Here is a 12,858-nt window from a genome sequence, read left to right as displayed (position 1 = left end):
GGGGCCTGCTGGAAGGGGGTAACACTCGAATTATGGTATTTTTCGCATGAGTCTTGAGGCGTAGTTCTGCATAAACACCCAAACACTCTTTTAGCTGTTTGGCTGAATTACACTCTTACACTACTCGTGTTGTTTAAGAGTGTTGGGATTTACAACAATCAGCTTTGGGCAATTGAGTGGGTCGAGGAAGCCGCTAGGAGGCAAGGCCTTCTAGCCGACAGCTAGGCGGGAGCCCAGCCCACTAACACGCCGGATACAAAATAAAGTTCATTCCTTCCTTTCTTCTATCCCATAATAATGTGCTTAGGAATGTTTTGCAACTTTTCTTCACTTCGAAGTATTAAAGATTTCAACAAAGGTTCAAAAATATTTCATTCACACTCACACTTCAATAGTAGAATTCGTTTCGCACATAAAAGTTTGCTATTCGCAGTGCTCTAAAAAATAAAGAACACAAATTCATTTCTGTTCATTAGGAAATACCTATCGCTGAACTTCAGCAGTTGATTATCAGTTCACTAAGGAAGCATTAGCAGTAAAAATACATTAGCAAAGAATTTTATGTACATTTCATACAGCCTAACCAACAGAGGAACTAATTTTTAAAATTTGGACTATCATTCAAACACACCATGACTAAAGGAAGGCTCACATATCATCAAACAGCGACGGCTGGAATGTCAGTACAATCGTGGATCTCAGTTGAGATTTTCTTTCCGCAGACCACTACAGACGATGAACATGCAACAGGTAGATGCCACCTAAGTTTAAACATTAACAAATTATTTCTGTATGCAACTAATCACAAAAGCAAACTAGCAATGCCTTTCAGCATTTCCCCCATCAGGCATGTGAGCCGTCAGCAGCTTTAACTTGAACGCTTCGATGAGTGGCCTCGGCTCGCTTGAACTGAGATCAGCGCCACCAAGCGTTCAACATCATATACTCGCTGCAGTGAACAACAGATGTAGCGCACATCTGTTTCACTAGTACATTTCTGTTTCCAGTTTTCCTGACCGGTGGTTCGAACTCACTCACTTCACATCCCGTTTCACTCGTGGCTACGTTATCGCGCGCGCCCATGACGTTCCTTGTTCTATACTTATCTTGACAATGAACCATTGTGTGTGACAATGAACCATTGCAAACCCACCCTATGAGTTTGAATTCGCAGCAAGGAATCACATGTATAAATAGTGGAGCAAACGCACGTTCATGGTGTTCGTATAAGTTGGACAATAAATAAATCTCAACTATGATTCAATAACTTTCAGACAGCGTCAATTGAACTGTTCTCGCAATTTAGAGTGCGCCTTTCTGTTCGGTTTATGATGCACGGAAGATGTCGTATGGAGTGCATTGTTTGTGCATGTTTTCAGCAAGAAGGGCGCACGAATACAACGCAAACAAAGCGATTTTTGTGCGTAGTTATTGCATAAAAGCTTAACCTGACATCTTATAATAAAATCGTAGTAGGCACGCTGAGGCCCAGGTATTGATGCCCAGTCATATACTGTGCCCCACGACCACATCTTCCATGCAGCGCGAACCGAACAGGCATGCACGGTCTAAATTGCGAGAGCAGTCCGATCCACGCTGTCTGAAAATTACTGAATTGAAACATGAACAATGCTGCGGCACTTCAATTTATTGTGCAACATTTACAAACGCCTTGAGCGTGCTTTTGCTTGGCTTTTTATACGTGTGATTCCTTTTGACCAGCAGCTGCCAATTAAAAGACGAAAGGTACGTAAGCCATCCCACGCAACGGTTCTTTGTCGAGAAAGGAATGAAAAAATGAATTCCATGGGTGCACGTGATAACGTAGCCACGAGCGAAACGTGGCGAAAACGAGATGCGAAGTGAATGCAATCGGCCCGCCCGTTAGTCATTCTGGAACCGGAAATTTACTAGTGAAAGTGACGCACGCTACACCTATCCCTAACTGCAGCAAGAATATCATTTTCAACGCTTGGTGGCGCTGACCTCAGTCCGAGCGAGCTTAGGCTACACGTCGGAGCGTTCAAGTTAAAGCTGCTGATGACTCTACAGCATCAGCTTTACTCCAACTAATGGGACCTGCTTCGACTGATGCTAACGCTGCCAAGTGTTGGACACGGTTCGTTTACTGCAAGAAATAATAGGTGAAGCAAGGATCGATTTCTCCAGTAAATGTCCAGTACACTTCTTCCCAACTGGCTGGTCGAAAACACACTTGGCAGGTGCGTTTTTGCCACATTTTGCTGGTGGATATTTTTACGCAAGCCCATTAAATTAATTCCCAACGCTTATCTCAGCAATGGCCCATTGTGTGTGACAACTCACGCACCTTTCTACCTTTAACTTGAAGCTTCTGCTAAAAAAATAAAGTATTGAAGAAACTGAGGAAACAGACAATCATACCGCTTGTAAACATTCCCCAATAAATAAATCTAAAATGTGGTGAGCAAGCAGTTGATCTTCTATACGAATATGTTGCTTTGTTCAAGCAGCAACTGCAACTTCAAAAACGAATGATGTGTTAGCTGTCACACACAATGGTTCATTTCAGAGAAAAACATATGACAACGATTTTTATGGAGCGGTATAGAATATAGCCATGAGCAAAACATGGCGAAAATGGACTTGCCAAGTTAGTGCATTAAACCCATCAGTCAGGCAGACATGAAAACAAAATACTATTCAAAACAACCCCCTACTCCATCTATACTATGAGGTGCAGCAAAGATGCAGAGCCCAACACTTGGCAGCACTGGCATCAGTTAAAGCCAGTTGCGTCGAAGCGTTGAATTTAAGTGTGCCGAAGGCTGGAAATTCTGCGGCTGGAAATACAACTTGCAGCTGTGCTCATAAGCAGGGCACTGTAGTCGCCAAACTGGAAACAGCTTATAGAACGCATGCATTACAAAACATACACTCCACTGAAATGAGCAAGCTTCCTCACTAACCTCTCTATGCTTCTTCTTGTGGAGGCAATTGCTGCTTTGCAGGATTTTGGCCGCCTTCTGCCGCAGATAAACTCAAACAGTTTCCGTGAAGCTCGTATGGGTGCCGTGCTGGCCTCTGTCTACCTCATTGTGATGGTAGACCACTTGACCAAATGGAAGTCCTTAGAACTTTCATCAGGCGACTCTAGGTGGCCCTTGAGGACATCACATCGTTAGCGAGGTAAACCTGCTCACACAAACCGAAAATTATTTCATAATAAAAGAGCAAACCAGCACTGAGAACTTCATCCCGATGACTGAAACGATGTGCTGAGTTTCATAAGCTCTGAAATACACTTTGAACTGAAACGCATGCAGTAGAACTGCACTGATTTATCCTTGAGAGGCAAGTATTAAATGAACTTAAGACCTGTAAAACAGGCAAAAAAATGCTGTGTTGAAGCACAGAAAATTTTGTTTCAATTCATCTACTTGAAAACAAAATGCGCGTTTCCTGGAGAATTTACTTATAAGAGATAAGCAGCGAAAAACCACTGGAATACCTGTAGTGTCGCATACACCTAATAAGTATACTGCCACTATGGCCAAGATTTGGCAAAAAAAGGTTCCACTTATAGCGATAACTTTCCCCAGGTGAGCCAGTGTCAATGAGCGAACACAGCCCTGCAGGCAAGCAGGATAAGCTTTGAACTTTAAGATGTGTAAATTTTTTCACCATATTCGTGAAGGTGTGGTTGATTTGGCATCAAATAGCGGTTAAAAATGACTGTGACGTAATTCAGTTATGCCTGGGTGTGTGTAGCGAGAGGTACAGTTATTCTTATTGGAGAATTTTAGCTAGGATCCACAGCAGCTTTGCGAACACAGCCTGCCATAGGAAATGGCTGGCAGGCTGCGTCCACAGAACTGCTACGTAGGCCCACTAAATCTGTCGTTTTCAGATTATTTTTCTGCACGGCTACGCTTTTCGATGCATGTGGCTCATTCTTCCTCTGTGTCCTTCGCTCTCTGCCTCTTTTTGGTTTCGTTCTGATGTCAATGGCTCCTTTAGGCACATGACTCCGACTCACTTTTTATATCTGCCAACGATTCCGACCAAGTTGCCACTTTTATATTTATGATGCAATGTCAGCCCCTCCTATGAAGCCTGAACAGCACAATAGAGTTTAACACGCACACACACTGTTGATTTTCAACTGTAAATGCAGTTGCAATGGGGTTTTCTTCTCCTCTGTCGCTTGCCAGATCACGCTGTGAGTGGTGCAACTTCCTAATGCAGCCAAACGACGATAATGTACCCAATGTAGCTACCGCTACAAAAATCAGAGATATTATGCGTAGTCAAATGGGAGTACTTCACGGTCTCACTAAGCATGGTATTTTTTATTGCCTCGAAGTGGCATGGCAGTGGCAGTGATAGCCCTGATATCTTTTTTCTTGAGTGGCATGCGCTGATAATATTGTTTGGGAATATTAGGCAATGATGATAGCATCTAAAGATGAGGCTTCCATGATCAGTGCCACAAGGACCACACAAACAGGGGCGGTGTCGACACACAGGGGAGCTTGCACATTTGAGCAAGAAACACTTCACTAGCAGACAATAACTGCTAATGAACAAACACCTGAAGAAATATTTATATTAACACGGAGTCAAATGATGTATGAGTGGTACTAAAGGAGCCAAAAAGCTGGTAACCTTCGGGTTTTGCAGGTCGCATGCTCGTTTCGAGCTTTTTCTAAAGCATGAGCACTGTGGTGCGGCACATTGAAGAATATATGTCAGTTATCTAATCAAAATAACATCGCGTATGCTAATGCTCTTTTAACGAGACATGATTGATATGTGCGGTTCAACGTCCCAAAACCTCTGTATGATTATGAGAGACACCGTAGTAGAGGGCTCCGGAAATTTTGATCACCTGAGGTTCATTAACGTGCACCGAAATCTGAGTACACGGGCCTACAACATTTCCGCCTCCATCGGAAATGCAGCCGCCGCAACCGGGATTTTACCCCGCGACCTGCGGGTCAGCAGCCGAGTAGCCTAGCCACTTGACCACCGCGGCGGGGCTTTGAACGAAACGTAGGCACTATATTATGGCCATTTTTGCATGTACTATGTTCAAATAATTTTTTCGAGCAATAGTGTTTCCTAGAATTACCTATACGGTTTATTTCTTTCGTTTTTTAACCAGTTATGCTGAAAGTGTGACGATATTTGTTCTGTCGAAGAACTTGTGATGTTATTGTTATACTTTTCTATTGTATTTTTGTACCCAACTCCTGTAATAGCCCTGCATTGTGCTGCAGTATTAAAAAATATTTCAATAATAATAATCAGTCACCTGTCGCGCACCTGTCGCGCTCACTTCATTTGGGACAAAATACGTGACCAAGAAGTGTGGTATTCGACATCTCAGCTGAATACTATCGTAGGATCAATCCGATGAAAAAAATATTCGCAAACCATGGCTCCATGAATTTGCACACTGCGCAAAACATAGCATCCACTGACATGCCTGTATCGTGTCGACGGCAGCTCGCGGGGAGCACGAACTGTTGTATCTGAAGTTTTAGAAGAGCTCGCGCAAAACTTCGCGTTTGTGAGGCACGTGCATTCTGAGCCAACCTCTCGCGGGCTCCCTTTACTTGACGCTCGCAAACCTACACTTGCAAGCTTTGCGTACGGTATCCTATACGCAGGTTACATGTAGCTAGCGGTCAGCAAGCGCTCTGCAACATGATCTAGTTGGTTAAACACTGTGTGGTTGAGCACATCATCAGTACGGTGGGGGGGGGGGGGGATTCTCTTCTTAGACGAGGCTAGCGAGAAAAGACTAAACAAACGCACACAATACGCGGACCATGTAATGAGGAATTACAAGTTTTACTTCTCCTGTTGTATGCAGAAGTACGGTGTCGTAGTGGCAGCCTTTGGTCTTCTCATCGGTGCTCCCTGTAAGCACTGTTGGCGTCCCCAGGAATGAAGTCGTCAACGTCCTTGCGGCTCAATCATCGCCGCACTAAGGTGGCTGCTACAACCACCCGCTCTTCGCACTTATAACCTTATTGATCGTGTCAAACTGATATATTATGTACAATAACCTCGTCTCAGCAATAGTTGACATGTGAGCGATCGTTCACGCATAAGATTTTTTGTGGAAGCCATGAAAAGAAAACACGTCACTGTTGCTAACAGAGCCATGAAAGTGAATATTTCACTGTTAAAAAAGGTATATCAGCAATAAATCTTTTTAGTCTATCAAGTTTGCTGTTAGAAGCGAAAGAACCAGAACTTAAAAAAAACAAATATAGCTTTAACAAGCGTAAAACACTATCAATATTTTATTATGTTGTCATATTTATTGTATATTCAGTTACCGTTTGAAACGACACCAGAGCTAAATAGATTTTTCATTAGTGCGCTAAGGATTTCGACTATTTCTTTTTCTGGGGTCAAGAGTATTTCTCCTAGGAATATATTAAGCGGGCAAGATCACGCTAGTGCCTCATTAAAATGACGCTCCAGCAGAAAAAGCAAAAATGACGTACGTGTTGGGCCTTTTAAATACAGCTTCAGCGTTCCGCCTGATTTTCTTCAAGAGAAAAACAACAAATTGTTTAAAGCAGTTAGGTTAATTCTTCCTCAATTTGACATTAAAAAACGAAAAAAACCAATACATTTCGGATTAGAACTTGCGACATACGCAGTCACGTACTTGGAGGCAGTGCGCCAACAAACTAAGCTCTGGCAACAACGTGAAAAGGGAGTGCAATAACAGCACATGTACGATCGTACGACGAAATAATGCTATTTCACTGATATAGCATTGTGTGTGGGTGTGCGCGTGTGTGTGTTTATACTTGCGTGCGCAGGTTTTATTTCTTGTTGGGTCAGTACCGTGCACCTGTTGAAATGATGGGCCCGTGGAGGTACTGGCAGTGTTGGCCAGTGAAATTAGGTGGCACGTAGCGACTCATCAAAATTCCTCTGCGGAATGTGCGGAGCCATAAAACGGATCGTTTGCTACCCTGGATGCCGCCTAGGTAAGTTCTATTTTGAAGTAACTATTGTCATCTGGCAATGTCGATTCTCACATGGGGCCGTTACGTTTGCGCTCATGTGAGGTAACTGCTTTTGTTTTGTTTTTTTGCCGTAACTGACAGCTTTGCTCCGAGGGACGACGGAGTCAGCTGTTTCACATCTATGCATCAGCTGGGTACCCAGCGCGAGGAGCAGAGGGGGGTTTAGTAGTGTATTAGTGGGAATGCTAGTCTAATAATGGGGATTCTGCAGCCCATATAAGGAGCTTTCAATGAAATTTAATTGAATGAAATGAATGAAGTATTTAATGCTGAGTGAATGCTGAGACAGGAAAAATTTCTGGTGTCGAATGTTTCTGTTTAAACTACTGTGTACATTTCATGTGAAAAAGCTAACCTTATAACAAAACCATCTTGCAGAATAATAAATGAGATGGGCTGTGACGTTATGTTTTTCATTCGCTGTTGCTTGTTATTAGAAATGCTTAGCATCTGAAAAGAGAGTGATAGAGAGTATTGTGTGAATAAGACTAACACGCTTTTTTACCAAAACCACAAATGGTATGTTCTCTTGACTTGTCCGGTATTACAGCTTCTTTGATCCCTTTATGATTGCGTCGATTTGCTGTCCTCATGTTCAGTTACACATCTGCCCGCTCTCATGCTTTGAGTGCAATTGAAGCACCAATATCATCAAAATTATTTTAAATGCTAAAGTGGCATGCAACGAAATTGACTTTTACCTAACCTGATCCATGGCTTGTTCCCCTTGATAGATTGCTTAGTTGCAGAAATCAAGAATATATTGCTTGTTGTCCAGAATTGCTATAAGAGACCAGTCAGTAGCACAAAGTTTAACATGCTATCTGGTGGTCACATGGAAGGAGCAAAAAAAAAACATGGTTAACTGGTTAGAGCACGTGCAATGTCAGCTTAAGTGTGTACGGCTGCCTTCATACTGACAACATTTGAAAGCTGCCGTTGTCGTCATTTTCAGCTTCTATAGGTGACGACTAACTTTGTCATGTCGCTCTCATGTCGTTTGTGGCTTTGTCTACCAATTCGCCTTCGTCGTCACACTTCATGATCTAACATTTGAATGGAGAGATCCTTTATTTTGTCTTACTGCTGTTTTGTTTCTCTTTTTTACGCAGTCAAGCTCGAATGAGCTAACTTAGGACATTGTTGGGCTCGAAGATGAACCAAGTCTATGAGATGATTTTTCTTTTTGACAGTCAGCGAAGTCCACGGTGATTCGGAAAGTAGTCAAAAAGCTCCTGAAGATGCTCAAGTCATCAATGGGGATGCTGATCTTGGATTTTATATAATGAAATCCTGCAGTATTGCCTTCTGGTCTCTCTGTTAGCAAAATGGAAGCTTTGTGCTAGTTATTGACTTTGTTTTAACAACTAGACTGCAATGAACAGAGGTGGGTGGCTTGCTGAAGCTGCATAATGCAATGTTTTGAAGAAAAAAACGTGCGTTTATTGAAAGGGGTACTAACACCAATTCTAAAAGCTGACTTAATTCTGCCAGACAAATATCCTTTATATGGACATGACTATGAGCTAGTGTGAAACATGAAATAGGCGGAGAATATTAACTTACCTTGGTGCACGTTGTGATGTTGACCCGATAGTGTGGTTCTGGTGGCCCCGTGCACCAGTATGGGCGGTGTTGATGATGTCAGAGACAAAACAAAATGGCTGCTTGTACGTCACCAACAGAGCCAACCGTAAAAGTGTGTCAATATCTTGAGCTTGGGTGAGGCTGTGATGAAAAGCTTGTATCATGTCGTGGTGTAAGGGTACAGTAGGAACTGATACTAATGTGTACATAAATTTTCAAGGTGCACTGGTACTTACTAGTGCACTATCTCGGGCCCTTGAAGGCTTTGATTTGCATTTGAAGCTGAAAAAAGCAACTAGTAATTTTTGCATCATTACCTTTAAATACAGATTTCGCAAAATCTAAGCCATTTATTTGTGCTACTTTTAAACTTTTTGCAAGGTTTGAAGCCCCGTATAAGTGGATAAAGTTTATAAAAATATTTGTAATCTGCATCACCTGTCAACACTGCAGTCAGTAGGACCTTGCACTCATGGAAGTTAAATCTTCCCGTACAGAAAGAAACTAATACATTTAATTGTGTGGCTCTTCGCATCGTGTAATGCGCTGCACTGGTGAACACCATATAAATTGCTGTCATTGGACCTAGGATGCCATGTAAAATTGCCCCTCACGCATATAAACACATGTTTGTTTGCAGTGCAACAGACATACACACGAGCTTGGTACTAACTACTGCTTTCAATCTATTGTAGGCCCGAGTGCTCAGATTTGGGTGCACGTTAAATAACCCCAGGTGGTCGAAATTTCCGGAGCCCTCCACTACGGCGTCTCTCATAATCAAACGGTGGCTTTGGGACGTTAACCCCTACATATCAATCAATCAAATCTGCTTCGAATCTAGTTTTGTAATAATTGCTATGGGAAGGGTACGAAACAATACAATGCAGAATATAAGTGCTCCAATATTTAAGTACATAATTTGCACAGTGTTCTGTTGAATTTTTGAATTATTTTGTTACTACTAGCATCTGTTCGGCAAGTGTAATACGACATTATATACTATCTTGCACATATAAACTGCCATAGAAAAGCTTTGTGTAGTGTAAGTAATTATGTATTCTAAAATAAAGTATACATACTACTGCATGGCTTCAGTTTTTGTGCTGTTTGTCGGTCATCAGCTCCACAATGTGAACAGACTTCGTGCTTCCAGTAAATAGTAGGACTGTCTTGTGTTCTATGATGATCTTGGAATCACCTGGCCAAGGCTAGCTGTGTTGCGCCACATGAAGTTGTGGTTTGTGCAAAAGAATATGACATACCACAGAGGGATATACATAAGTGACTAAACTTACTCATGAGTCAATTAACTCAATTTCAGATCAAGCAGCAAGTCAGAGTCGGAGTAAGTTTGGGTGAGTAACATTTTTGGAAGTTTTCGTGGAAGAGTCTGGTTCAGAAATAGTTGGGGGATGAGTTCAAGCCAGCCATAGGCACAAAATATATTTCGTGAGTGAGCATGCATGAGCTCCACTCTTCTTACCACTTATGGTCCTATCTACTCAATTTTATTGCTATCAGTCTTATTTCGGGTTATGTTCATGCTTGTGCCTACCCACAGGTTTCAATGCATGACAGTTTATTCTCCATCTAAATACCTGTTGATAAGAGGCGTAGGTTACGGTAATGGGTCTTTGGCCTTAACCCACAATCTCTTTCACAGGACGTTATTTTCATAAAATTAACGCATGTGAGTGGCCTTTCAATAAAAACGTCCTAACTGAATTGCTAATAATAACTCATATTAAAAGCTACGAGGTCTAAATAAACTAAGGAGGGCACCAATAATGGTAAATATTAGCATTGAAGGAGTAAAACTAAATTCGACAGTTTTATTGCTGTTACTTCTAAAAATTTATACTTGTTTGGAGTGTAGTTAGTATATCTTAATTACCACTACGCAAAGGAATTGTTTGATTTTGATATGGAGGTCGTGGTATTATAGTGATACGTAAACAGTGTGGCATATGTCTAAGACACAAGGGGATAGTAACACGCACTGAGTAGATCGCAGTGGGTTAATTGCACGTGTTGTATGCAAGCAGTTTGGGGGGAAAGAACATGCAGGTGCTTCAAGAGCAATTATGGTTGCACACAGACACAGAGTTCGCAAATAACGTGAGCAGACACAGAGTTTGCAACGAACGTGTTCTATCTCAATGTGACAAGCTCTATTACCGGGGTTGTCATACGGATTCCGGTAATTTAACAAATCTTGGGGAACGATGCAGGTATGCCACAATGCATTAAAAAAGTACTGCAAGAAGCATGACATTATGCTTTCCATAATGTGGCTGGGCTTCAATCAGCTGCATGGGACAAGATGACTTTGCTATTTGTTTGTCAAGGGCCTAGCGTACTCTCCAGGGCAACAAAGCTCCATTATGAAACCAAATTTTGTTATAAGTGTTTCCTGATTTCTTCGTTAATTTTGAGTGTTAACAATAAATGCCAAGGAAACTAAAGCGCATTGAAAATATGGTAACAAAAGTTAACTATAAGTTAACGTACTCATGAGTCAACTCACTAAACATGATTAAGCCATGAGTCTGAGAGCGACTGGCTGAGTAAAATTTTGGTGAGTTTTAGTACAAGTGAGTCTGATTGAGGAAAATATTGAGAAGTGTGAGTTCCAGTGCACTCCGTTGAAGAAAATTCTTTTTCCAAGCCCCAAGAGAAAAATTCGCCTGAATTTACAAGCTACACTGTAAATGTCGTCGAAAGACGATAGTCTTGCGTCTGGAGAGAGTGAACAAAACGTTTATTTGATGTTCTGCGCAAGAAAATCGGTGAATAGTGTTCTGCAGGCGCTGCGTTAGAGTGCCTCGAGCGTGTGGCGGAGGCGAGCGAGCGCATCTAGGCACGTTAGACACAAGTGCCATCTGGCATTTATTTTCGAAAACGAAGGCGTGCAGCCTGCGGAGAAAGGTGCGCGCCAGTCTCGGGAGTGATAAGGTGTAGAAGGCAAAGCGACGGGCAGGCGCCACCACCTTGACGTCGTAGCAAAGCGTTGGAAAAACCTTTTTAAGGGTCGCGTTGCACTGTCAGCACAGCGCGATTAAACACTATATTCCTTAGAGTTACTTGTGTGTGCCTCTTCTGGTGTAAAGGCAGACATAGAAAACATCGAAGCATTGTTGTGGCGCCTCAGATATGCGCAATAATTGCTTTTTAATTGACAATCGCACAACTATGAACGCTAAACCTTGAGCAATATTGTTGGCATGATATATATATATATAATCTGCCTATCGCAGAAACATCATAAAAACATCTTAGATAAAAAATACTTGAATTATTTCATTAGTTAGTTATTCTAAGCCCATTTGTATAAATGAACATTTTATAAGATGAACAATATTTTTCCAACCAGTTATAGGTACCTGATTCCCCATAGACCAGGGAAAATTCTAAAGGCACTAGCTCAGAAATTGGCTTACCTTGCCTTCAACGTCGAATAGAGCTATTTCATCAATTGCAAAACATTCGAATTTTTTATATCTATGTGAAATTTGTTTGTTTATTGAAATTCCACACAAAAATGAACTATGTACAGCATGTGATGCCTCATCGGAAGACGTCATATGGCGCATCTCTGCTGTGCTTCAGCTGCTTGCTTGAAGAGTGCAGCTAGCAGCCTAGTACTTGAGGTTATGTATTGTAGCAGACGGGTCATTTGACCACAAAAATCACTTTTATCAAAGTTTGGCTGAAGAGTGATGAACTTGGTCACCTCCTATATTTATTACTGCAATGTGAGCGTCCGGTTGATGTTCTTTCGTTGCATGTTTCCCTCGGCCAGTAAGTCCTTCAAACACCATCTTATCCAGTGCTGCCGTCGGTGCTTCGCACATGAGGAAAGCCGGGTACGCCAAGAGGCAACTCCAGATGAACACACCGAAAAATAGGGTCACCTGATCAAATTCGAACAAAATTAGTTTCGTCATGTTCAGGTATATTGAGAACTGTTTCATATTACAAAAACTCTTGACATCTTCAACGTTAATTCACAAGTAAGAGGAAAAAAGACGAAATAACACTCAAGGCAGTTTAAGTGGAGCATCTCTTTTTTTTAATTTAAATGTATATAAGGAGAGCTTGGTGCCAATGCGTGGCGCCCGCTACTCCCCTTCTCTTGCACAAAAGTCGACATCGCACATTTTGTAGCAAACACAAGGCTATACTTATGTACATAGCACAACACTTGCACAATGAGGTCATGTTTTTCCCC

At 41.8% G+C, this 12,858-nt stretch overlaps 1 protein-coding gene across 1 annotated transcript in view; it reads right to left on the bottom strand.

The window, feature by feature from the left end:
• Window positions 1-12,118: 12,118 nt before the first annotated feature.
• Window positions 12,119-12,858, bottom strand: part of LOC119162396 (nose resistant to fluoxetine protein 6) — an 82,271-nt gene continuing 81,531 nt past the window's right edge. The window contains exon 12 of the mRNA XM_037414790.2: window positions 12,119-12,541. Coding sequence (XP_037270687.2) covers window positions 12,326-12,541 — 216 coding nt within the window. The 3' untranslated portion in view covers window positions 12,119-12,325. The remainder of the gene's footprint in view (window positions 12,542-12,858) is intronic.

Source organism: Rhipicephalus microplus, chromosome X (assembly GCF_043290135.1).
Source record: "Rhipicephalus microplus isolate Deutch F79 chromosome X, USDA_Rmic, whole genome shotgun sequence".
NCBI lineage: Eukaryota > Metazoa > Arthropoda > Arachnida > Ixodida > Ixodidae > Rhipicephalus > Rhipicephalus microplus.
The sequence above is the reverse complement of the archived record's forward strand: the minus strand, read 5'-3'. Positions and strand labels throughout refer to the sequence as shown.